Source organism: Acinonyx jubatus, chromosome B2, assembly GCF_027475565.1.
Source record: "Acinonyx jubatus isolate Ajub_Pintada_27869175 chromosome B2, VMU_Ajub_asm_v1.0, whole genome shotgun sequence".
Taxonomy (NCBI): domain Eukaryota; kingdom Metazoa; phylum Chordata; class Mammalia; order Carnivora; family Felidae; genus Acinonyx; species Acinonyx jubatus.
Genome location: NC_069385.1, coordinates 100,121,811 through 100,148,675, shown reverse-complemented (window position 1 = coordinate 100,148,675; position 26,865 = coordinate 100,121,811). Strand labels below are relative to the sequence as shown.

Below are 26,865 nucleotides of genomic sequence, written 5' to 3'. Positions count from 1 at the left end.
TCTATATGGAAAACCCAAAAGATTCCATCAAAAAACTGCTAGAACTGACCCATGAATTCAGCAAAATCACAGGATATAAAATCAATGCACAGAAATCAGTTGCATTCCCATACACCAACAAGAAGCAAAAGAAAGAGAAATCAAGGAATTGATCCCATTTACAATTGCACCAAAACCCATAAAATACCTAGGAATAAATCTAACCAAAGAGGTGAAAAACCTATACACTGAAAACTATAGAAAGCTTATGAAAGAAATTGAAGAAGATACAAAAAAATGGAAAAATATTTCATGCTCCTGGATAGGAAGAACAAATATTGTTAAAATGTCAATACTACCCAAAAGCAATCTATGTATTCAATGCAGTCTCTATCAAAATAACACCAGAATTCTTCACAGAATCTTCACAGAATTCTTCACAATCCTAAAATTTGTATGGAACCAGAAAAGACCCCGAATAGCCAAAGCAATCTTGAAAAAGAAAACCAAAGCTGAAGGCATCACAATCCCAGACTCCAAGCTGTATTACAAAAGCTGTAATCATCAAGACAGTATGATAACTGGCACAAGAACAGACACTCAGATCAATGGAACAGAATGGAGAACCCAGAAATGGACCCACAAACAGATGGTCAACTAATCTTTGACAAAGCAGGAAAGACTAATAGAATAAAGGCAGTCTCTCCAGCAAATGGTGCTCCTGGGAAAACTGGAAAGCTTCTGCACAGTGAAGGAAACAATCAGCAAAACTAAAAGGAAACCGATGGAATGGGAGAAGATGTTTGCAAATGACCTATCAGATAAAGGGTTAGTATCCAAAATCTTTAAAGAACTTTTTGAACTCAACACCCAAACAACAAATAATCCAGTGAAGAAATGGGCAAAAGACATGAATAGACACTTCTCCAAAGAAGACATCCAGATGGCCAACGGACACATGAAAAAAATGCTCAACATCACTCATCATCAGGGAAATACAAATCAAAACCACAATGAGATACCACCTCACACCTGTCAGAAGGGCTACAATTACAATTAACAACAGTTGGCCAAGGATACAGAGAAAGAGGATCTCTTTTGCATTGCTGGTGGGAATGCAAACTGGTGCAGCCACTCTGGAAAACAGTATGGAGATTCCTCAAAAAATCAAAAATAGAACTACTCTACGACCCAGGAATTGCACTACTAGGTATTTATCCAAGGGATACAGGTGTGCTGCTTCGAAGGGACACATGCACCCCCATGTTTATAGCAGCACTATCAACAATAGCCAAAGTATGGAAAGAGCCCAAATGTCTATTGATGGATGAATGGATAAAGATGTAGTATATATATATATACAATTGAGTATTACTCAGCAATCAAAAAGAGTGAAATCTTGCCATTTGCAACTACATGGATGGAACTGGAGGGTATTATGCTAAGTGACATTAGTCAGTCAAAGACAAATATCATATGACTTCACTCATATGAGAAATTTAAGATACAAAACAGATGAACACAAGGGAAGGGAACCAAAAATAATATAAAACAGGGAGGGGGACAAAACATAAGAGACTCTTAAATATAGAGAACAAACAGAGGGTTGCTGGAGGGGTTGTGGGAGGGGGGATGGGCTAAATGGGCAAGGGACATTAAGGAATCTACCCCTGAAATCATTGTTGCACCATATGCTAACTAACATGGATATAAATTAAAAAATAAATAAATTATTAATAAAAAAGAGGAGGAGGAGGAGGAGAAGGAGAAAGAAGAAGAAAGAAGAAAAAGAAGAAGAAGGGGAAATAAATCTCTTTTGGAAAAATTGCAGTTAGGCACGTATGCTAGTGAATGTATGTAAATCCATTTTGCCATAGAAACAAACATAATTCTTTTACAGTTAAGCAAAACACAAGAGTGAAGAGTCATTTCATTCAAGACAGAGGTTCTGCTGGATTTAAGTATACACAGACACATAGCATTAAACTTAGTTGAGGACGACCAATGAAAAACAAGCTGTGCACAAAGATTACCTCTCACCCATGAACTAAAGTTTCCACACAGCAACATCTGCAGGCTGCACAGTCCAGATGATTTAAATAGAAGACTCAGAGGCAGGAAACCATACTCTGCCCTGGCTCTTTGTGAATAGAACTTGTTGCAGAACCAATTCACTCTGCTTCAAATTCACAATTCTCCAGGCCCAACTGAGTACCATTCTTTGATTCTCCCAAGGCATGGAGCCCTTTCCCCACCAAGGGTCTTTGCTCAGACCATTCCTGCTGCCCCCAGTGTGGTTCCCCTGACTCCTTGCCCGCTGGCTCCCTCTCAGACTTCATGTTTCAATTAAAATAATATCCCTTCCCATCCCCCTCATTCCAGAGTCAGTTTCTGACTCGGCAGCCCGTTTATTTTTGAGTCCTACTCTAGGGCTTGCCCTCTAATAGATAACTATTTGCAAAATTAATAAATGCTTCCTCTGAAAAATTAATAATTAATTAAAGCTTCCTCCTGCTGAAAAAGTAGATATCACAGCCTTAAGAGAATTTTAGTGACTAACAAAAAATGACTATGTTTTTTAAACACTCATACACACCCATATGATAATCAAACACAAAGAATGTAATGATTATAGCTCAAGCCATTGAGGATCAGAGACTGGAGCATTACTTGGGTAGAATTTTAAGCCGGTGCCACACCCAAGCAGGCTGCGACCCAGATCTGACTACTGTTTCACAATTGTTCCCTCCTCTGAACACTTAATATGCATCTATGAATATGCATTCATCCATTGATAGGTGCAATCTTACCAACCTCTTAAAGTATATTTTAAGCTCTTGGAAACCAAGGACCACTCTTTGAGTAAGAATAGCAAACACTTGAGTATTTCCTGTGTGCTAGTCATAATGTTATGTGCTTTTCTGTATTAATAATATACACGATGGGAGTCATGATTCGAACCCAGGCAGAATGACTGCAGAGCCTACATGCACACTTTCCTTAAACCTGGATCTGACACTGCTCAGCTGTTTACATGACCTTTAGCAAGTTGCCTCAGTTTCCTCCTCTGTACAATGGGGATGATACCATATTACCTCAGAGGGTTGTTGCGAAGATTAAAGCTGATACCTGTAAAATGCTGGGAAGGTGGCTGGCACACAACAGGAACTAATTAAATATTAGCTGTTGTTATTATTATTGTTTATAGGAAAGTCCCTAATCCTGGGAAACCCCTCAGTCCCTTTTTCACACGGGAAGTCTGCATCCTTGGCAAAAGTTCAAAATGGGTCCAAATGGCAGGCTTAGGACAGGAAGTTGGCCAGTGCCCTGTGGTCACTCTCCACTGCCCCGGCTCGCTCTCAGAGCCCACCTCAAAACTCCCCCTATGTCCTATAATTGACCTCTCTTCCTCACACACCAACAATATTAAGGCAACTGTACTCCTTAGCCAACAGACTGTAATGCATTAATCGTATACCTTTCTCGTACGTTTTTCTCCGTAACCCATCGTCCTGTTTTCCCCATTTACCGTTCAGTTTCATAACCATCCCTGTTTTCTTAAGAGCAAAACTATTTGATGTTTGAGAACTCTGACCAGGCTAAAACAACAACCCGCCTACCGGAATGAAACGAGGGCATTTGTGCCCCCTGCTGCCTTTTCATCGGAAAGGCAGTTAACATTTTGCTTATCGAGGTCTAAACAGAAACCGGTATACCGAAGTTTGAAATTAGATTCACGTTTTCTTTTATGGAATTCCCACCCTTGAATTTCAGTTGTTTGCTTTGCCGTTGCAAAAACAGACTTTTGCTTAATTATACTTTCCTCATGTATCTGCCTTCTTTGAATTGGCCCATGGATGTTCTGCTTTAGGGATTTTAACCGGTTTTTGTCTTACTCTTGCCTGTTTTCACTCCGGTGAAGCCCTGAGACCGGCGCGCAGGGGCGAAAGGCTACCACTTCAGCCGGTGGAGGGTGCACCCGGGCGCCCCGGCGATTTGGGACACACTTTGGTTCCGTCTCCACCTCGGGGCCCTCTGCGGCAGCGTTTGGACACCACAGTTTTAGAGCGCGCGCCGTTGAGGCCAATTGGACGCCGGCGCACAGTTGAGTGTCAGATGGGTTCAGCCAATGAGCATGCAGTGTGGCAGAGGTGGGTCCGCCCTCTCCGCCCGCTATTCCTCGCCCTCCCTCACCACCCCCCCCCCCCCCCCACCACGCCCGAGTCCCGAGTCCCGGGTCCCGGAACGTAAGCATTAAGTCAAGCGGAGGCTCCGGCAAAGCCACTTTAGTCCGGGCTGGGGCCGGGGCGAGCGAGCGGGCTGCGCGGCGTTCCCGGCGGTTAGGGGAACGGCCGGGTCCGCCCAGTATGTCGGAAGCAGGTGAGGTCGAGCCTCCCGTGGGAACCACCTGCCCGGCAGAGAACCAACACGAGGCTGTCCCCCGAAGGTGAGTCTCCAGCCGGGACCAGGAGGCCTCCACTAGGAGCCAGAACGGCGCGAGGCCGACCAGATAATGGCCCCGGTATGAACCAGAGCAAGAACGAAGAGAACAAGAAGTTAGATGGCCGTGGAGTTGGCGGGAGTTGTTGGGTGGACTTTGGTGCCATCACGCAGCCGCCTGGCGGAGAGGGTAGGTGGCCAAGGGTAAGGTGTGCGCTCCGACCCGGGACCAAGCTGTGTCAAGGTCTGGGCCCCTCCACGTGCTGGAGGGGCCGTTCTCCCTCCCACCCTCCTCCGTCTATCCTTCTCTCCATCCTTCTCCATCCTCCCCTCCAAGTGGGAATGGAGTCACTGTCTAGACTCTCTCAGGAAGGCCAAGTTCCTTGAGAGCCATATGGCCACAGGAGAAGACAGAGATAGATGATTGCACTTTGACAAGAGGGTGTTTAAAAGCAAGTCTCACTTCCAGTTGTGATGAGTGCCCAGGGCCTATCCTCCGGCCAGGTTGCCCTTTCTTTCTTCTTCCCAGCCTGGGGTGCTTTGCTCTTAAGTTTTATTAGTGTCAGTGTGGAGTTGAGATCTCAGTAAGGAGGTAGTGTAGATTTGTTAACGTTTGTCAAAGGTAGAATCTTTACAGACAAGATGGGTAGGTGTAGACCTTTCCTGTGGATGGTGGATTTCTTTGTATTCTTTACAATAAAAGCTTTGGGAGGTTCATTTCTTCCTTAACTCATGAATTTCTTGAAGACCTTCAAAACATTCTTCCTTATAAGACTTCTTGCTGCCATGTGTCTTGCCCTACCATTTCAGAAAATTGTTCGTTGGTGGCCTGAGCTGGGACACCAGCACAAAGGACTCAAAAGACGCTTTGGCCAAATTTGGAGAGGTTGTTGACATGCTATAAAAATGGATCCCAACATTGGAAGATCAAGAGGGTTGGGCTGATCCTCTTTCAAGATGCAGCCAGTGTGGAGAAGGCAAGCTATGTAGTCCATCAAGGGCCCTTGTGTACAGGATTTGATTTCTGAGAGAATAGCATCCCTGGATCATGATCAGTGTGTCTAAGCTATATATGGCCAAGCCCTCTGAGGGAAGCAGAATTTAGGGACTTGTTTCTGTACAGATTTAAGAGGGGAATAAGAGGTATATGGGTTGACGTGATCCAGGAAGACGATAGTGGATATTTATTATCTGTTTATCTGCTTGTTTGGGACACTGTGCTAAACACTTCACATGTAAGAATTAGAAAAGCATCCAAGGATGCTATAAAATAGATATTATTTAAGTGCCATTTTACAAAGGAAGAGATTAAGGCCCAGAGAATGTTTGGTAACTAAAAGAGATTGCATGTGAGTAGAGGGTTAGCACAGTGAGGATTCTGGGACCAGAAGCCCAGCTACAGCCTGTGCTCTTAAGACCTGCAATTTTACCTCTGAAAAAAACAAGGCTTAAATCAGGACTACCAGGACAGGAGGAGAGCATATAGCATGGACAGAGGCTCCAAGGGACTAAGGTTTGATTTATGTGTGTTCAGGTAAAGCTTCTGGATTTCGGGTTTAGAGAAAATTTAGAAGTCAGGCTCAAGGTAGAGTGTGGTGTGTTTGGATGGGATGAACTATTTTGTGTACCGGTGGTGGAGTCTTGTGGCTCAAAGAAAAGGGACTAGCTCAGGGTAATGCTGCTAGGAAATGGCAGTGAGAATTAGAACTGGCATCTGTCTGACCCCTTTTTCAGGAGGTATTATCCTGGTTTTAGCATTAAAAGCCCCACAGCCCAGGAAACCCGAGTTTTAGTTAGTCCCGCAACCTGGGAAATCCCTTCGTTCTCGTTTTCACACTAAAAGTCCTGCTTCCCAGAAACCCCTCACTTCTGGTTTTAGCACTGAAAGTCCCCCAATCCCTTCGTCCTGGACAGGCCTGGACAGTTGGTCAATCTGCTCCTCTGCAGAAACAGTTCCTAGACCAGAAGGAGCACAGGCTGGATGGCCATAGCACGAACCCCAAAAGTGCCATGACTGTGAAGAAGGATCATGTGAAGAAAATCTTTGTTGGGGGTCTGAGCCCCAAAGCTGCAGAGGAGAGGAGAGGGAGTACTTTGGCAAGTTTTAGGAGGTGGGTGCCTCCCAAAAGTGTGGTTTATGCTCTCCATCAATCACCTGTGGCTGATTTTTTCCTTCCTTCCTTGGCTGGCTGGAGCTCTGCTCAGCAGGACTTCTTTCTCCTCCTCTGACATTGGGTGTCTTCCCTCCTATGAGTTCCCTTTAGGTTCTGAGTTGGAGGAGGCACCAGCCCTGAGATTTGTCTGTGTTTCCAGATCAAGGCCATTGAGTTTTCACTGGATCCAGAGTCCAACAAAAGACAGGGCTCTGTTTTCATCACTCTTAAAGAAGAGAAACCTGTGATAAATATTCTAGAAGCAAGGTGTCCAGAGGCTTCCTGCTTCTGAAGAGCTAGTCCTTGGATAATTGGGGACCCAGTGAGGTAATCAGTCATCTCAATTTAACATCAAAAGTATCGTGTCCTGGAAAACTCTTCCCTGGAGTATGATAGGCTTTAGTTTTTGGCAATGAGTGTGGCAGACTGGAGGAAGAGTACCAGACCCAGTGGCCCAAAAAGAGTGGCTGAAAGCAACACTGTCTTTAGTGTCAAATGGATATGGCAGAGATTTTGCACCTTCTGTAGTTGCTGTTGCCCACTTTCCTTCTGACCACTGGTGTTGTCAACCATAATTTGCAGTTTACAGTAATGGTTTGTCCATGCACTGTTGCACTGAGAGTGACTGCAGTGTGTTGTAATTATGAATATTACAGTCTGTCTTTGACTTTATTGTGACCATGTTTTCTAAGAAGTCAGGTAATGAAAATGAGAACGATTATAGTACCAACAATCCCATCACCAAAAAAGAAGGCTAATCAACTGTGTTGCTTTAATGACAAATGGAAGGAGACCTACAACTGCATCCGGGAGGTAAATAACCAAAACAGAGCATACTGCACAATATGCAGAAAAGAATTAGGGATTAGGCATGGTGGAGAAGGGGATGTGAAACACATGGAGACTGAATCTCACCAGTTGAGAGTGAGACAGGCGAGTGCCTCTAAACCAAAGTGTTTTTATTCCCCCAAAAGACACCAATGTTCAGTCAAAAATAGCAGCTGCTGAATTAGCTTGGGTATACCACGCAAACAAACATTATCATATGGCTCCCTTGATTGCTCTATGAAACTGAGTAAAGTTACTTTTCCTGACTCAGGGGTTGCAACTAAAATATCCTGCAGGCGAACAAAAGGAGAAATTTTGATAATGGAGGTGTTTGCCCCTTACGGTGTAGAGCTGATTTAGTCATTTCTCCCCAACCGTCATGCTTTCTACAGTCTTCAACTTTAAGCAATGTATCAACCCACGGCAACAAAAAATGTTCCCTCTCATTCTTAGGTACTTTGACTTAAAAAAATGGATTTCAAATCATCTTCTTAATTTCTTTCTTTCTTTTTCTTTTTTAAGTAGGCTTCATGCCCAGCGTGGAGCCCAATGTGGGGTTTGAACTCAAGACTTGAGCTAAGATCAAGAATCAGAGGCTTAACCTACTGAGCCACCCAGGTGCCCCATGTCTTCTGGATTTCTATGAGGATTTTAATGAAACTGCTGAAATCATAAAGCAGAAGATTGTTGATATTTTATCCAAATACAAACTAGACATAGCTCATCTATCTGCATATTCATCAAACAGTGCCAATGTAAATTTTGGCAAATCCCATTCAGTCTAGAAGTGTCTCACCAAAGAAAATGAAAAGATCTTACCTGTTCAATGTCTTTCACATCTTGTATACAGCATTGCTAAAAAGGGTTGTGATTTGCTTAAATGTGATATTGAGACTTTCATAATGAAAGTCTGGGTCACTTTTCAGTTTCCTCAAAATGTACAGAAGCTCTCAGGGCACCTGGGTGGCTCAGTCAGTTAAGCATCCGACTTGGCTGAGGTCATTATCTCACAGTTCATGAGTTCAGGCCCCACAGCAGGCTTGCTGCTGTCAGCTCAGAGCCTGCTTTAGATCCTCTGTCTCCCTTTCTCTCTCTGCCCCTCCCATCAACACTCTATCAAAAATAAATAAACATTTTTTTAAATTGTGCAAAAGCTCTTAATGATATTTTTTACTTTGTAGAAGTGGAAGGAGATAGCCTCGTTAGACACGTGACTACAAGATGGATGTCCTTGCTCCACGCCACAGAAAAGATACTAAACTGTTTGCCTGCCATAAAATCATACTTTCAAAATGTAGGACAAGAAGAATGTCCCTCTTTGATTTGGAAATATATTGAGGATGAGAATGGAGAAACAGGAAACAGACATTTATATGCTGTTTCTCCAAAACTGTTTGATGATCTTTGAAGGGGGAATAAGAAGCTTAGAGAAGGATGAACTGACTGCATCTGAGCGGTTTGATGTTATGTGTAGGTTGAGACAAAAACTCGTATGGTGGAAAAATGATTCATTTTTTAGAAATAAGACTGCTTCATAACTAAAATTAAAAAACAAAAAAGTCACCAGAAAAGGGCAATCAAGTTAAACGTGACTTTATTTTCTTTACTAAAGCAGTAACTTATTTGGAATCCAACTTCAGTTTTACCAGTTCACATTACCTCTGTGCCTTAAAACCATTTTCCCTGAGAAGGAGATGTTTAACTTATGGTGACATCCAGTGTGCTTCAGAGTGTTTAAAAAGGACATTTTATTTATTTTATTTATTTATTTATTTATTTTTATTTACTGTTTATTTTTGAGAGAGAGACAGAACATGAGCAGGGGTGGGTAGAGAGAGAGGGAGACACAGAATCTGAAGCAGGCTCCAGGCTCTGAGCTGTCAGCACAGAGCCTGACATGGGGCTTGAACCCACAAACCATGCTATCATGACTGGGCCAAAGCCAGACACTCAACCAACTGAGCCACGCAGGTGCCCCTAAAAAGGACGGACAGTTTAGACATGGGTAGTCTGTAGGATGAACTTACAGATGCAAAGGACCTGATTAACAAACAGCTGCCTTGTCAAAACAAGCCTGTGGACTATGGACATAAAGTAGGTGGACATTCTTGGAGAAATGGAAACTAATTCCTACAAATTAAAAAACCCACTGTTGCTAGTAAAACCTTAAGTATTCCATGTCCAGACACTTATATTGGGAGATATTCAGCCTAATGTCATCACACTGGACTGATGCAGGGAATCCATATGATGTGGGCTTGCAGAGAGCCAAGCTGCAAGTCAGAGTGAATTTTACATTTGCCTGTATTCAATTTTTACCCCTACATAAAAGAAGGATGTCCTAAAGGCTGCAAGCAGTTTACAAAAGTATTACTCGAAAAGAAGACAGAAAGAATAAAAATAGTCTACTGCACCATGGGACAGAAAGAAATATGTCACTTTTAATTAAAGGTAGGAAATACCTGTTTAATCGTATTATATTCATGTTCTCCTTTTAAATTCTTGCATCATGTATCCTATTTTGATTATATATTTGTATTTAAAATATCCACAGCATGGTGGGAATGCAAACTGGTACAGCCACTCTAGAAAACAGAATGGAGGTTCCTCAAAAAATTAAAAATAGAACTATCCTATGACCCAGAAATTGCACTACTAGGTATTTATCCAAAGGATACTGGAGTGCTGATTTGAAGGGGCACATGCACCCCAACGTTTATAGCAGCACTAGCTGCTATATAGAAAGAGCCCAAATATCCATTTACTGATGAATGGATAAAGAAGATGTGGTGTGCATATATATATATACACATACACATACACACACACACACGCACACACACTGGAATATTACTTGGCAATCAAAAAGAATGAAATTTTGCCATTTGCAATAACATGGACGGAACTAGAGTGTATTATGCTAAACGAAATAAGTCAGAGAAAGACAAATATATGATTTTACTCGTAAATGGAGTTTAAGAAACAAAACAGATGAACATAGGGGAAGGGAAGGAAAAATAAGATAAAAACAGAGAGGGAGGCAAACCATAAGAGACTCTTAAATACAGAAAACAAACTGAGAGTTGCTGAAGAGGGAGTGGGTAGGGGAATGGGCTAAATGGGTGATGGGGATTAAGGAGGGCACTTGTTGGGATGAGCGTATGAGCATACTTATTGTATGTATAAGTGATGAATCACTAACTTCTACTCCTGAAACAATTACTATGCTATATGTTAACTAACTCAGATTTAAATTAAAAATAAAATAAAATATCCACAGCATATTAGCACAGCAGTATATGTCTAATTTAGAAATATACACATATAGGGATGCTTGTTCAAAATTTCTTTTACTCATGAGCAGAGCCCTAAATAATAAGTAACCCTGTGGGATCTGGAGGAAGGGAAGAGTCACGGACCTGAAGCCAGCTTTTAGTTGTTTGCTTAAAAGCCAGTAAGTCCCTTAGGACTTTGGTTTTTATGAATTAATCTTCCAAAGCTAGGGTGCCCATGGAAGAACTGATGCAGACTGAGTTTCAGAACATTTGAAAATGAGGATTAGGCTCAGATCCACAGAGCACTCACTGAGGGGTAAACATAACATGAGGTCCTGCCTGAGCGGCCAGTCTGTCAGTCAGTCAGACTCAGCTGTGCCCTCCCCTTCTCCAGTTCTCTATATACAACTTATGAAAGCTTGTGTTACTATGGATTGGGAGTTCTGCAAATCCAAAGGGGCCTGAGGATAGAATTCGGGAGATCTGAGAACTTGGATGACAAGAGAAATTTCTACATCCACTAACTTCTAACTAAAGTCTAGTATTTCTTTCATAGTCAACAAACCCCTGTGGGATTAGTACTTGTGGCTCTGTCACCACTAGGAATCACAGACATTCACATGTTACAGATACTTCAAAGTGTTGTTTATGTATAGCACTACTTGGGAATTATGGTAATTATTATACCTATTCTGAAATCCTGTAATTTAAAGCAGCAGCACATCTATTATATCCCAGATATATTTTAAATAATTTGATAACTGTGTTCAATAAAACTGGCTTCCTTGGCAGTCCTACGTATTTGGTTGTGTATATTTTTCCAGACTTCCAAAGGGGGTTGATGGCACATTGGAGTGCCATCTGTCTCTACTGCAGATCATGAATAGACAGCTTTACAAATAGGTGGAGATGAATGCTTTGTGGCACCCTCGCCTTGTGTTCTAACCTTACCCTTAGCTGGCGTATGAGTTGAGAGGACGCTGGCCCCTTTGCCTAAGAACCTTCCTGATCCCACATGCCCAACAATATGGAATTCCCATAATAGAGAGTTCCTTTTAGGTTCAGGTGAAAATGCCTTGAGTAGGAATATCATGGGACTGTTTCCAGCTTCTAATACCTCAGTGACAGGGGTGGAAGGGATCTCTGAGAGCACCTAGTCTGAGCAGCATCTTATAAATCCAGGCACTGAAATCCAGGGTCAAGTTATTTACTAAAGGTCATATCAGGTAAAGATAATGAGGCATTCCAAGAGGGTTTTCCGTTTTATTATGAATAGGAAAATTATCCTGGGAATCTGGAGGCAGGGGGGCGTGGGGGGGGAGGATGGAGGGCTAGGGTAAGGATGTACATAGAAGGGGATGGAAAAGACAGCTGGGACTCAGAGTCAAATTTTAGGTACCACTTCCCCCCTCCTCCATATTCCATTGCCTGTCATAAACTCTCCTGTGAACCTTCAGCAATCTTATTAACTCCCTGGGACTTAGGCTTCTCATAAGTTAGTTACATTCCTTTCCTGAAGCACTTTTAAGCACAAGGAATAGGTTCGGCAAACAAATTTCACAAGATTTAATGTATATTCTTAGGGTTTTTTTTTTTTTTAATTTTAAGAAACTCTGCTGTCATTCCCAGTCCAGCAACACCCCTAGAGCTGCTTGATGACTCCTAGATGACCGACTTCTGACAATGTATGAAGGGCTGTTCTATATGGAAGAGGGTTGGGTTGGAGCTACTGTATGCGGCTCACCCAGCAAAACTGGCGTGAGATGAGAAGCTGTTGCCAGGAAGCCGAATTCTAAATCCATTTAAGGTTCATTCCTAGGCAGGGATTATCCTGGGACAGGACTTAAAGTGCTTTCCAAGTCTACCAGTCTATACCTTTCTCTTCATGTACTGAAGCCCAGCAAATCCTGGGCTTGAGGTATAAAATCAGGATCCTGATCTCCCCACATCTACATGACCTTGTAGATAGGGTAGTATAATAGAGGTTGCTCTGGCCTTGAAACCAGATAAACTTGGGACTCTAATCTTTGTACCCCACTTAGGAGCTGACACCATGGATAACTAAATCATTTCACCTGTCTGAACCTTAGCTCCCCACACTGAAAATGAGGACAATCGAGTTTGTAAAAGGCCGAGGTTGCTGTTGTGAGGTCCCCAAGTGTCCCCTGAGTGATGAATGAGCCTCACAGTTAAAACTCCACCTTCTAGGATCCCTGCTACACCCAAACCACTCTCTGCGGATGCCTCTCCGCCCCGCCCAACCCCTGGCTCAGGGCCAGAGTCAAAAGCCCAGCCCAGCCCAGCCCGGCTGACCAAGCAGGTGACGGGATAGCTGACTGGCCTCCTCTGTTCAGCCCCGCGAGCCTGCGCGGGGCACACCCAGCTAAGAGGGCAGGCCGTGGCGCATGCGCACTGCAGGGAAGGCCCCTCCCGGAACAAGCGGCCCGGGCCGAGTGCGGGAAGGTAGTGAGCAGAGTCGGCAGGCGCTGGCAGCGGGGACCGCTTCCGGATACCAGGTACGAAGTTAGCCTGCAGCTGGCCCCTGAGATTTCACTTATGATCCGCGGGGAGGGCTCGGGGCTGCTGGGAGCTGTACACCTCGCAGTCGAGAACGTCCTCCCCTGAATTTTCTTGTAAAGGCACTGCTCTAAGCAAAGATGCTGAGGACCTTGGGAGGATTTTGCAGGGGATGGAGGCTGCTTCTTCCAGGGATCGCTTCTCTCCATCTCTTGGGGATTCCCCAGATTTCTTCCTTCCGTGGTCCCGAATCTCCCACCTGTCCTCCTTACTACTTTCCTGGAGCTAGGGAGAGGTGGGGAAGGGATGGGGCTCTCGGACCATTGCAAAAATAGTTTTAACCTTCCCAGTACCACCCAGACTTCAGTCGAAAATGCGTCTTTCGAGCCCCAGCGAGTACAAAGATAGGTAGCTTACGGAAAAATCTCTTAGCGGGTTCCCTAAATTTGGGAGGTTTAGGGGCAAGGCAGGGCCCTGTCATCTGGTTTTGTACGCGGTGCAGTAAATCATTTTGCTGCATTGCACCCAAGATGCTTTCTGGCCTTTCCAAGTGCCCGGCCGGCAAAGCGTTTGCGATGGGAGCATGTGATGCACATCGTCTCCCACTTCCATCGCTTTCATGTGTAGTTTTGGGCAGGTCATATGGTCTTGCCATGGAAATGGAGCAAGAGGGGTGATTGCTTTTTGTCTGCATTTTCCCTGTGAGTATAGAGACTTCTTACAAGGATTGGGAATAGATTTGTTTTGCCTCCTCAGAACACTCAGTTCAGTAAAGAGATTAAAGGAACAGGCTGTACCCTGGCAATAGAGCTATCCTGAGGCTCACTTACAGAATGTCTTCCTTCAGGCAGTTGTTCCTTTGGGTCACTCATGCGTTCATTCAAGTATTTTCTAAGCACCTGCCTTGTGCATGGCAGTGAGGTTTGTGCTGTGGGGAGGAGGAAGATGAACTGGACTTGAGCTTAGCCCTGGAGGAGTTTGACTGGCTTGGAGGGAGATACGGAAGGGAGCCCAACCTAACTAACTCTACACCAGGTAGAAAGGGGTGGGGCCCCAGGAGAGAGTCAGAAGAAGAGCTGGGGGCTCAGAGGAAGGAGAAGAATCAGCCTTTTATGCCAGGTGGTTGGCTTAAGGAGAAAATCAGGTCCCCAAATTACTACCTCATGATGAGTGATCTCTCATAAGCTTCAGATCTTTATATAAGTGTGTTTTCCTCGCTGTGTGTCAGGCATCTTAGATTATGTCTCAAATAGGTCCCATCATTCCTGGTGACCTGCCTCCTCCTGCCACCACATGCCTCCTGCTGTTCTAGTGCTCCCTGTCTCAGAATAGCATCAAGGCTCACCTGCCTCCCACCTCTCCTTCCTAGTGGTCCAAGCCAGAGACCTAGAGATGAGTCATCTCTGACTTATCCTCCGACCCCCACCCCTGACACTCCCACATCCAGAATTATTGATTCTATTTCCTGATCCTCTCTCAAATCTGACCCACCCTCGTTGCCATGTCTCTAGGCCAGGCTGCCATCATCTCTTGCTTAGCTTATTTTCCTGCCTTACTCCATCCATCTCCCACTACTGCAGCCAGGAAGCACTTGCTGGAATTAAGTCTGGTTGTGAGGCTCCCTTCATTCATCCCTTACCACCCTTGAGACGGAACCCAGCCTCCCTTTATAGGGTTTACATGTGTCCTGGCCCTGTCTTTTTCACCAGCCCCTCACTCTTCACAACCCCCTTGCACGCCCGTCCATTTTGAAAACATGCCATGCTTTCTTGTGCCCCTGGGCTTTTGCACATGTTCTCCCGGCTGCCTAGAACACACCCTTCCTTGCCACCATTTTCACTTGGCTCACTCCTCTGCCTAAGGTCCCAGCTGGGACCGCACTTGCTCTAGGAATCCTTCCTTAGGCTCCCATGTCTCATTAGGCACCACTGCTTGTTATGGTGCCCATGCCTCTCCTCTTAGGGCTCATTAACACATCTGCCTCCTCTGCTGTGCAGCACTGCAAGTCCTGGAAGACCAGAGCCAAGTCTAAGGGCTTTCCATTGCTTCCTACTGCCTTGCACAAAGAAGACACCCAATAGTTGTGAAGTGGAATTGAGTATAAGTTGTAATATTATGGTTTGATTCATTGAATGCCTGAATCATAAATTCACACTACCTCAGTTATTTGTCAGTGAGCTGTTATAGTTATGGCCTTACACATGTCAAACTCCAAAATGAGTGTAAAGGTGAAAGAGAAGAATGATCATGATTAGAACAGCTAATCTTTGTTGAGTTCTCAGTATGTGCCAGGCACTGTTCTAAGCACTTTACACTAGTATCTCATTTAATTAACACAACTCTGTGAGGCAGGTAATCTTATTATCCCTATTTTACAGATGGAGACACTGAATTGCAGAGAAATTAGGGAACATGCCTAGTGTTACATAGCTAGTAAGTAGTGGCATCAGGTTTGAAGGCAAGCGTACATTGCGGAATATGATTAACTCTTGGGGGAAGACAGGAGGTAGGACTGACCATGAGAAGCTCACAGGGCTGAAGATGGTAAGTCACCCAATGGAAGGCCACAGCTTAAGCAGCGAGACCAAACAGAAGTGACTGATCCAGAATTTAAAAACTCTGAAGAACATTAGTTTTATTTGCACATTCATTTTTTTCAAACAGCTAACTCAGTTATCAGAGGTATTATTGCTAGTGGTTAGGAATGCGACTTCTCTGAGTCTGTAATCTTGGTTCTGCTGTGTGGCCTCAGGAGTATTGCTGGCCTTTTCTGTGCCTCAGTCTGCTTATCTGGAAAGCAGGGATAATAATGATAGCACTTACCTAAGAGGGTTGTAGTAATAATTAAATGTGTTGATGTAAGGCTCTCGAATGGTAATTGCTCCAAAACATCGTCATCCCCATTATTATTATGTGTTCATATCATTCAGTTGACAATGGTTTTTGAACACAGGTCCTTCCTATGTGTTCAATCCTGTAGCACCATTTCTTGGACACAGATGAGTTCTTCTAATTCTGCTTCCCATGGATGTTGAGGATTTTTCACTAGTGCCTCCTCAGTGCCATCATCTCCTGGACCTCAAATTCCCTCCCCGCAGACCCTTCCTCACACTAACTTCTGGCTTCCTCTCTTCTGTTCTTCTGGGTCAGTTTGTTACCAGTTGGTACAGAGGATAAGAGACCAGGTTAACTTAAATGGTGAGCAGTGAAAACACTATAAAACTACAAAGAAATCTCATACGCTATTCCTTGTATGTACAAAGATATTTTCCCCACGGAGAAATACAGATGTAAAAGCATTAAGATACGTAAAGCACCACTAGGAATCAGAAATTTAAAAGCTGCAAGGAACATCTCGTCTACTCCCCTTGCTTTGGGGTGAGTTGACATCAGGGATGGGGCATAGTCCAAGGGCCAACAACCTGCTAGTGCCAATACCCATATCTCCAGCCTGTAGCCAGCACACTTTCTCTGACATCTTATAGACTCCTGGGCAGGATTTTAATGGAACTTCTCACCCCTGGATTCATGTCTCAACTGCTGCTATGAGGCACGATAAGATATTCTCATAGCTCACTTAATTTTGTGCGAGGTTTCATTAATATTCTTCAGTGATTTACTACTGATTTTAAAAAATTTTTTTAAATTGTTTATTTTTGAAACAGAGAGAGACAGAGCATGAATGGGGGAGGGGCAGAGAGAGAGGGAAACAGAATCTAAGCAGATCCCAGGCTCTGAGCTGTCAGCAGAGTGCCTGGCGCGCGGTTGGAACTCATGGACTGCGAGATCATGACCTGAGCCAAAATTGGACACTCAACTGACTGAGCCACCCAGGCGCCCACGATTTACTATTGATTACATGTGGATGTCTTTGACTGAGCTTTCCTTTTTTTAGTAGATTAGAGAAATTAATCTCTGTAATTCTCTGGAATGCGTATCATTTTTATATACATATACTGCTCCCAGTTCTTTTTATTTTGTAAAACTTATCCCTTTCCCCAGCTTTAGAATTGCAACCTTGCCAATGGACCTGATTGGTTTTGGTTATGCGGCCCTTGTGACTTTTGGAAGCATTTTGGGATATAAGCGGAGAGGTAAGCGCTAACCATATTTTTCATCAAAGGGACTTGGTGGGGGGTTGGTGATTGTGCTAAGATTATCTGAGGGTTTGTAAGTAAGACAAGAAGCTAAAGATGTCCTAGAGGTGGCTGAGGACCAGCATGTCGTGTGTGGAAGGGAGCCATAGAGGGAAGTGGGGCTGGGTGTGACAGAGCATTCTAGCCTGACTTTCTGGGTCTCTCTTCACCCATCATTATCAATTACATAATTAATTGATTTAACTACCTCAGGGCTACGCGCTTATTATCAAAGGAAGATTTTCATTTGTTTACATACTCACAGTATCAAAAACTGACTTATGTTGAGATTATGTTTTGCAGAGGAAAATTTGTTAAATACTTAGGTATCATATCTGAAGTTGTCTCTTCATCTGTATCCAAAAGAAGAAGAAACCCAGTTGATAAATCAAAGGGTTTTCATGGAGAAAAATAAAAGGCCAAGTTTCATATTTTGCTTTGTTTTAAGGTAGAAGTATTTTTAGTCATGGTGTCTCATATTTCTGTTTCTTATATTTTCATGAAATTTTAAAAATGAAGTTATATTTCAAAGAGTGTTATATTTGTGACATTGGTGGACTTCAACTTGAGTGAAAAAGCCAGGTCTACAGAGTTATTAGAGTTACTCCTTATTTAGAGATTGCTAAAAAGTCCAAGGCCAGAAGCACAGGTCTCTGTAGGGTCTCAGGGGTGGCAGGTTTAAACAGATTATTTTCTTTTCTTTTTAATGTTTATTTATTCTTGAGAGAGAGAGAGTGTGTGTGTGTGTGTGTGAACGAGGGAGGGGTTAGAGAGAGAGACACACACACAGAATCCAAAGCAGGCTCCAGGCTCTGAGCTGTCAGCACAGAGCCCGATGCGGGGCTTGAACCCACGAATCATGAGATCATGACCTGAGCCGAAGTTGGATGCTTAACCAACTGAGCCATCCAGGAGCCCCAAAACATTATTTTCTAAGATTTCCAAGAGCCTGTAAATCACTTAGACTTTTGTTTGTTGTTCTTATTTTCTCTCTCAATACGTGTAGCATCGTGGATATGTATTTGATGAAAAAATCATGGCACCGAAGACCTGTAAACCACTACTCAAAAGTTCATGTTTTATAATCTACTTTAAGGAGGACTGAGTTTAAAATTCTGATAGGATTGTTACTGAAAAACATTTCCCTTGTCAAAGATGTGTCTAAATAACTTCTTGTTACAGAACAGAAGAGCGCACCTGGACATTTTTGCCTGCCTCTTAGAGGGGTGGGAAGAACGCTGTGTGTGTGTGTGTGTGTGTGTGTGTGTGTGTGTGTGTGTGTGTGTCTTGGGGCAGCTACGGGTGGAGAGGGGCAGAGAGACAAGGATTACTTTACATTCTAACCCAGATCTCTCCGGGAACAAATGAAATCACATTTGCTGTAAGGTCTCTGAGGGCACGTGCTTGTTGCTCAGCTGCACAATATGGTTGCCTGGCCTCCTACAAGAGCCCCCAAATAAGTGATCTGGGAAGCTCCTGGGGGCATGTGTTCACAAAGAAGCCCACTCTTGTATAATGTAGGTTAAGAGCACACAGGCCACAGAATTAAGCATTCCTAGATTCTTCTCATGACACTACTGCTTACTAGCTCAGATACTCGTGTGAATTGTTTTAGCTTTTGGGTTGAATCCCTCATTTGTATATTAATTCATTAGGATGAAATAAGATAATGCACGTAACACATTTCACAGAGTGCCTGGCCCAGAAGAAAGGTTTAATACCCTTGTTGTTTCTGTTGTTACTGTCCTGCCAGTGGGAGGGTCTATGGGCCAGTGGAGCAAAATACCTTTTCCTAGTTTTGTATTCTGTATTATATTCTAAGCTGCTTGTGGTCTTGATGTCTTAGAACTTTTGTATAAAGTGAGTCGATGCTTTCTGATTTTACTTACGTCTTCTCGAGACATGAATCCTGTGCACTTGGGTCAGGAGACCATTCCAAGGGACAGTTATTAAGAATAATGTTGGGGGTGCCTGGGTGGCTCAGTCGGTTGAGCGTCTGACTTCACCTCAGGTCACGATCTCGCAGTTTGTGAGTTCCAGCCCCGCATTGGGCTCTGTGCTGATAGCTCAGAGCCTGGAGCCTGCTTCAGATTCTGCATCTCCCTCTCTCTCTGCCCCTCCCCCACTCATGCTCTGTCTCTCTCTGTCTCTCAAAAATGAATAAACGTTAAAAAATAAAAATAAAAAAAAAAGAACAATGTTGGGTAGGTTAATGATGTGATGTCCAAAAGGTGTTTGGTAAGAAGACAAGTATATCTGAATCCTATACTAAACCAGCTGCCTGACATAGTGTGGGTCAAAGTGAGGGACTGAGATCTCTTTTCTTGCTGGGGGCAGAGAAAGTGGAAAGAGGCAGCACAGTGGCAGGATGCTGAGCACTGAGTTCTGGGTTCACCCCTCTCCCATATAAGTCCCCAGAGAAGTGCATAGCCAGGGAAACACTATGATTTTGAGGCTCTTTCTGAGCCAGGTGGCCAGTGCCCAAAGCTAAAGATGGCCAGAAGGCTCACTTGGCCTTCTCCTATACCAGGACTGAACCTGGCTTCACACCGTCCTACTCTAGTTCAAGGTCAGGGCACAGCAGCCCCTCTGGAGGAGGGGAGCAGGAGAGCTGGTGTCCTGCTCTGAGGGAGGGAGGCCCCCATGTGTCTTTCAGTTCCTTTGAAAACTCCCCTACCAAGGCTGCCCCAGCCAGGTCAGCACTGGGAGGAAGGGGATGCAGGGCAGAGCTTGGAACTTCTTTTTTCGTAGCCCCACCATAGACAGTGAGCTTTTTTGCAGGATCTTTCTCCCTTCCACTAGCCATGGCTTTGTTATGAGGTAGAGCCCATGGTCCCAGCTCCTTCCTCATGCAGGACGAATTCTCCCAGGAGCCTTCCAGGTTCTCATTCACGTGGGCTGCTAGTGTGCATTCCTGTCCCCACTGTTTGCTGCCTGACATCACCAAGACTTGGGTGCAGATGCCATCACTCCCGCCTCCACATACTTAAGGTCGGGAGGATCTTAGCAGTGCAGAAATCATCAGGAAATACAGAAAAGAGTCATAGATCTCGAGTTGAGAAGACACCTTAATAAAGGTGACCTAGTCAAGTGTTTCAGAAAATGCTTAAGTCCCCTTAACTCTTTTCTAATCTGACATCTTCTGCTTAAACATGACCCCTAACAGGGAGTTCCCAGGCATGCATTTTGTCAGTATTTATCTAGTGCTGCTAAGTAGCCAGCACTATGTCAGGCCCTGGAAAACAGCAGTGAGCAAAAAGAGATAGTGCTCACAAGCAAGTCAGGGGACTGACCTTAAATATACAGGCAGGTGTACAAATACATGATGACGAATAGTAGGAAACTTTGACGGGGGTCCTCATTCAGAATAGTGAATCACAGAAGACATCTCTGAGGAGCTAACACTTACAAAGACATCTGGAGGTGAGCGGCAGTTGGAGAGGTGAATAGTGCAGGGAAGAGCAGTCCAGGCAAGGAACAGCGTGCCTAGAAGCCATGAGGAATAAAGAGTTTGACATATTCAAGGAACTGAAAGAAGGCCAAGGCTCCAATAATAGAGCAGACTTGAATTTTTCCCTAAGTGCGGTGGGAAGCATTGAAGGTTTTCAATTAGGGGAGTGACCTGTCCAGATGTATGCTTTTAAGAGATCATGTTGCCGTGTTTGCAAAATAGATTTGCGGGAAGGGAGGAACAATGAAGAATTTAATACCTCCAACTGTAACATTCTAAGCCATTATATATTTGACACAGATGATATTATTAACTCTGTTTTGCAGCTGACAAAACTCAGAGGACTAAGTGACTTAGCCAAAGTCCTGCAGGCAACAAATGGAAGAATTAGGAATAGAACCTAGTGCCTATGGCTTCTCATTCAGGATGCTGCTCTGTATGTGTGTGTGTATGTGTGCGTTGCATGCGTGTGCTCATTGCTGCAATGGTTTAACCCTGGCTGCAATCTGAATTTCCTATAGATATTTTTAAACTAAAGATGCCTTGACCCTACCCCAATGGATTCCAATCTGAGATTCTAAATAGAGTGAGCTCCATGACGCAATGACTGTGTATCTTGTTCACAGCATCACTGGCATACAGCCATGTCTAACCCTGGCATTGCTGTGTATTCGGGATTCCTCTGCCTTGCATTTCAGGTTCAGCAGGGAACAGTCAAATCTTAGAAACTGTTCATGAGTAGACTGATATTTAATTTGGCTTTGTCTAGTTACAGTGCCAAATGTAGAAATACATTTGAAGGTGCATGTATCATACTTGAAGGAATGGAAGGAATTCCTTTCATTTGGGATTTCTCTTTCTGAGCCCATTTTTTTTCCAGGTGGTGTTCCATCTTTGATCGCTGGTCTTTTTGTTGGATTTTTGGCTGGCTATGGAGCTTACCGAGTCTCAAATGACAAGCGAGATGTAAAACTGTCACTGTGTAAGTAAGGCATTTTTTTCCACTTCTGAAGGGTCAAACCTTGGGAGTGTTTTTTTTGGTACCCTATACCAGGTACACTAGAAAACATGCAGTTGGGGGTGCCTGGGTGGCTCAGTCGGTTAAGCGGCCGACTTCGGCTCAGGTCATGATCTTGTGGTCCGTGAGTTCGAGCCCCACGTTGGGCTCTGTGCTGACAGCTCAGAGCCTGGAGCCTGTTTCAGATTCTGTGTCTCCCCTCTCTGACCCTCCCCCATTCATGCTCTGTCTCTCTCTGTCTCAAAAATAAATAAACATTAAAAAAATATATACAAAAAAAAGAAAACACGCAGTTACACGGCAAGTGCATATGCATATGTCAAGACTGAACACAATTCTTGTTCCTTTCTAGACAGACCCAATCAAAAATGAGGATATTGCTACCAAGCTTTCAAACACAGAACATATTTCTGTGAAACTTATTACTAGAAAAATAAAATTATAAAATTAAAGGAATTATGGCTAGATTTTCTGTTAACTTCCCTTACCAAGCTTTCAAACACAGAACATATTTCTGTGAAACTTATTACTAGAAAAATAAAATTATAAAATTAAAGGAATTATGGCTAGATTTTCTGTTAACTTCCCTAAGTGCATATTAGCATAGTTCTCATGTTGCTATTAAAATACCTAAAAAGGGACAGCCTCACATTATTTAATTCACAAGCAGCTTTTAGATCCTGTTTTTTTTCCATAAGACTTAATCTAAAAAACCAAGGCTGACTCTTTTTTAGCTTCTTCCCCTGTTGGGTTTAGTAGGGGAATGTCCACAGTGAAAATGGAAACCCATGTGTATTTAAAGGCCTGGGATGCTTGGATTTCTGTAGTCCAGCTTGAAATACAGTGGAGGTTTGGAAATTGTCTCTATTTAATTGGATCATTATTCAAAGTGCCCTGGTGGGTTATGGAAGAAAATACAAATGAAGACAAACTGTATTAGTTTGGTATTTGAGGGAGAGAAAGAGACTTAGTGTGTTACTTTTTCCTTTGTTTGAAACAGGAGGTAGGGATAGTTAAAAAAAATTTTTTTTTAATGTTTATTTTTGAGAGACAGAGAGAGACAGAGAATGAGCAGGGGAGGGGCAGAGAAAAAGGGAGACACAATCTGAAGCAGGCTCCAGGCTCTGGGCTGTCAGCACAGAGCCCGATGCGAGGCTCGAACTCACGAACCGAGAGATCATGACCTGAGCCAAAGTCAGTTGCTTAACTGACTGAGCCGCCCAGGCACCCTAGGGATAGTTTTTAATAATGAAATTGTATCAAAGGAAGAAACATATCAGCAAGATGTGGATATACTAGGCTTTTTATCCTTGTGTGTTTAAGTACTTCACATATGTTTATCATCATTTTTTTTTATATCAGCAAGCAATTGTTCCTTGAAAGCTGTTCTTTTTTATATTTTTTTATAAATTTTTTTTAATGTTCATTTATTTTTGAAGAAGAGAGAGACAGAGCATGAGCAGGGGAGGGGCAGAGAGAGAGAGAGAGAGAGACAAAGACTCTGAAGCAGGCTCCAGGCTCTGAGCTGTCAGCACAGAGCCCAACACAGGGCTCAAACTCACAAGCTGTGATATCATGACCTGAGCTGAAGTCAGATGCTTAACCGACTGAGCCACTCAGGCTCCCTGAAAGCTGTTCTTAAATTGTGACATCAGTGCCCTAATAAAACAGCTTCTCTCTCCATATTGGTTCAGCTCCTAAAAGGCTGGTATGATGCTTCTAAATTTAATATTATTACCTAGATGATTGTTATTTAGTCTCCAGGCATCAATTTCCCAAAATTGAATGCTGCACATTAAAAACAGTCAGCCTTTTTTCCTAGTATTTTTTTTTATTCATTAAGTCTTACTTTTAAAAAAAGATACCAATTATTTTCTTTACTTTCAGTTAACTAAGCATTTATTCGATTTCCCCTTGTGGATCCAGGCATACCGCCGAGTGTTCCTGAGGAAAGTTGAGTAAGACACAGTCCTAGCCTTCCTAGACATTTAAGTTAGACCAAGACTTTTTATTTTGAAGATATTTCAGGAATAGATTTTAACATGCTTATTTACTCAACAACCTTTTCAATAAGCTAATTCATAAAGTCTTTTAATAGAGCACTTTATCTTTTTAAGAAGATAGCAACTCAGTACTTACACATAACATAGTAGTTCTATTAAAAAGCTGAAATGATATGCATTTTTTTTCATAAGCAAGCATTGAGAATGTGTTTGAAACTGCAGTTCATGCATTGGTTTGGTTTGTAGTTACAGCTTTCTTCCTGGCCACCATAATGGGCGTGAGGTATAAGAGATCCAAGAAAATCATGCCAGCTGGTCTGGTTGCAGGTTTAAGGTAAGAAAAACTATTTTGATCTGTACTTTCTTCTGCCATAATTTTGAAGTGCTGACTTTTTGGCGGGAGTCAGTTTTAATTTGAAAGGTCAAAGTAATTTTTATGACAGTAAGCATGACTGTAAAACCTTAAAATATCATGTACTCAGTCAGTCTTTGGTATTGATGTACCAATGAACATTTTTGTGGAGTACACGTAGGGTTGCTATAGTATCTGAGCACATATACTCGCCTGCCTTTTTCAGAATAAAGAACTAAATTCAGCCTCATTTTTCCTCAAGATTTACTCATCTGAAACAGTAAATGTATTCATTTCAATCTGATACTCAGTCTCTCTTAGAGTGTTATAGTGATAGTCTGCTACACTTATTTTGAGTTTTTAAGGGAAGAAAGTTAATATTTTTAAAAAAGATAACAGGGAACCTCTGGTTTCTCTTATTTTGATCCTAGTAATTCTATCCATGAGATTAAGCATATTACCAAGTAAAAATTTACAGGTAACATTTTTAGTTCTTCCTGGAAGCTGTCTTTATTATGTTGAAAGCCTTCAACGTGTTCATTTCCTTTGTTACACATTTTTACTTTTTTACTTTGGAATTTCCAAAGAAATAATGAAATGTATACAAAGACTGAAGTTTATTGCAACTTCATTTCTTTATTTCTTTTCCTTTTTTTAAAAAATATTTATTTTTGGGAGAGCGCAAGTGGGGGAGGGTCAGAGAGATGGGGACAGAGGATCTGAAACAGGCTCTACACTGACAGGCTGACAAGTAGCAAGCCTGTTGTGGGGCTCAAACTCACCAACTGTGAGATTATGACCTGAGCTGAAGTTGGACGCTCAACTGACTGAGCTACCCAAGTGCCCCTGCAACTTTATTTCTAATGGAACACATGATGAATTGAAAAATTAGAAACAACTTGAGGAGTGTCTGGGTGGCTCAGTTGATTAAGCATCTAGCTCTTGATTTAGGCTCAGGTCATGATCTCACGGTTCCCCCCATGTCAGTCTCTGTGCTGGCAACATGGATGGAGCCTGCTTGGGATTCTCTCTCTCCCTCTTTCTGTCCCTCCCTCCCTCTCCCTCTCTGTCTCTTTCAAAATAAATAAACATTTTTAAAAATCTTCACCAATAAGGAAATGTTTCAATACATGTTTTGTCTACGTAGTGAAATACTGAGCAGGCATTACGTGCACTGTTTTCAAAAACTGTTTAGTGGCATTAGAAAATCTATTTTCTATTAGAAAATTAGAATGATACAATAGGAGATAAAAACAAAATAAACAACCAAATATAGTGTGATCTCAAAAGTTTGTATAAAAAACCAAGATAGGAAGGAAATACTTCACACTGTTAATAGTGTTTATCACTAGGTGGTAATGCAATGACTAATTTTCTCCTTTCTACTTTACTATAGAAATTTCTGGTGTGGCTATGTATAATGTTTATGGCTTGGTTGGGGTGGGTGTCAGGGAGGAATGTGATTACAAGGACTGCCTTCCAGTGATGGCTATGTTCTAAAAATTATATTTAGTGATAGAAAGAATCAGAAGCATGGTTTTTGGGTCAAGAAGACAAGACCCCAGTCAATGGAAAGTAGCTGAGATTATAATAATAACACCCCAGAATTCCTCCTTGGTTATTTTTTCAAACCACTTGCCTTTACTAGTTTATGAAAGGCGTTTCTTTCCAAACCTTTCTCTTATAAAGGTTCATCCCAGATTTTCAGAACAATGAGTTCTGAGTTTGCTCATGCAGTCAATCAACATTTTTAAGTAGCTAATCCAGCTGGGTCTGGGAAGTTCCAGTACAGGGATAACGAGATCACCCCTGCTCCAAGGAGAAGCAAGAGAGATCCCTGGAAGCCAAAGTTTAGTAATAGTACGGGTTTGGTGAACATACTAACCTGTCTTATGCCACGTAAGCGTGACCTGCTCTTTGCCTTTCTTTTATTTTAATCCAGCCTCATGATGATTCTGAGACTTGTCTTACTGCTGCTCTGAAAATATGGAGGAACTGAAAACTAAATTCATGCGATTCTGCTGTAACGGGCAGAGCACATACTTTGTATTTAAAAGATAAGCTTCAGGGATGCCTGGGTGGCTCAGTCGGGTAAGCGTCCAACTGCAGCTCAGGTTGTGATCTCTCAGTTCGTGAGTTCGAGCACTGCATCAAGTTTTGCAACTGGTGGTGCGGAGCCTGCTTGGGATTCTCTCTCTCTTTCTGCCCCTTCCCCACTTGTTCTCTCTCTCAAAATAAATAAGTAAACTTAAAAAAAAGATGAACATCAGCATGGAATGTTATGTGTCTTATTCTACGTTAAAAACAACAGAAACACTCCAATATGAACACTAGTTTGAGTAATTTTTTTTAAACAAAACCTCGACTGTTTTTCTACTTCTCTGATAATGGTTTCATTAAAAATATTTAATAAATCGTTACATTCTCTTTCATTCGCTGCGTCCAGTTTTCATATGTGTGGGGTGTTTTATTTTTTGATAATTCCAAACAGTTGGGTCTGAAGTTGAAATTAAACTGCCAGTTATCAGATAATGGAGTGCCCAAGGTGAACTTTACAAAATGCTCATGTATCTGTCATTTGCGTTGTATTAGAAACTATATTTCTTCCATTTTAATTGTACTACTGCCAGTGTTGTTTTTTTCTCAGCACACTGCGTACTGACGGAATGTATTCGGTATTTAAATAAAATGCTTTCTGTTTTAAACCTGGTTT

At 42.7% G+C, this 26,865-nt stretch overlaps 1 protein-coding gene and 1 long non-coding RNA gene across 2 annotated transcripts in view; one reads left to right on the top strand and one right to left on the bottom strand.

The window, feature by feature from the left end:
• LOC113598829 (uncharacterized) overlaps nt 1-4,157 on the bottom strand; it is a 62,545-nt gene extending 58,388 nt beyond the window's left edge. Inside the window, exon 1 of the long non-coding RNA XR_003419572.2 lies at nt 3,876-4,157. This is a non-coding gene — a long non-coding RNA (uncharacterized LOC113598829). The remainder of the gene's footprint in view (nt 1-3,875) is intronic.
• Nucleotides 4,158-13,037: 8,880 nt separating this feature from the next.
• On the top strand, nt 13,038-26,857 carry TMEM14A (transmembrane protein 14A). Its single transcript, XM_015070121.3, has 5 exons — nt 13,038-13,191; nt 17,195-17,286; nt 21,660-21,761; nt 24,047-24,134; nt 26,095-26,857. Exons 2-5 carry the CDS (start codon nt 17,217-17,219, stop codon nt 26,132-26,134), a joined length of 300 nt encoding a protein of 99 aa, XP_014925607.1. The 5' UTR covers nt 13,038-13,191; nt 17,195-17,216; the 3' UTR covers nt 26,135-26,857.
• The last annotated feature ends 8 nt before the right edge of the window (nt 26,858-26,865 follow it).

Coding starts and splice junctions, on each gene's coding strand:
- TMEM14A (XM_015070121.3), top strand. CDS start 17,217: ATGGACCTGATTGGTTTTGGTTATGCGGCCCTTGTGACTTTTGGAAGC. Junction 17,287..21,659: donor TTTGGGATATAAGCGGAGAG/GTAAGCGCTAAC, acceptor TTTTTTTTCCAG/GTGGTGTTCCATCTTTGATC. Junction 21,762..24,046: donor AGATGTAAAACTGTCACTGT/GTAAGTAAGGCA, acceptor TTTGGTTTGTAG/TTACAGCTTTCTTCCTGGCC.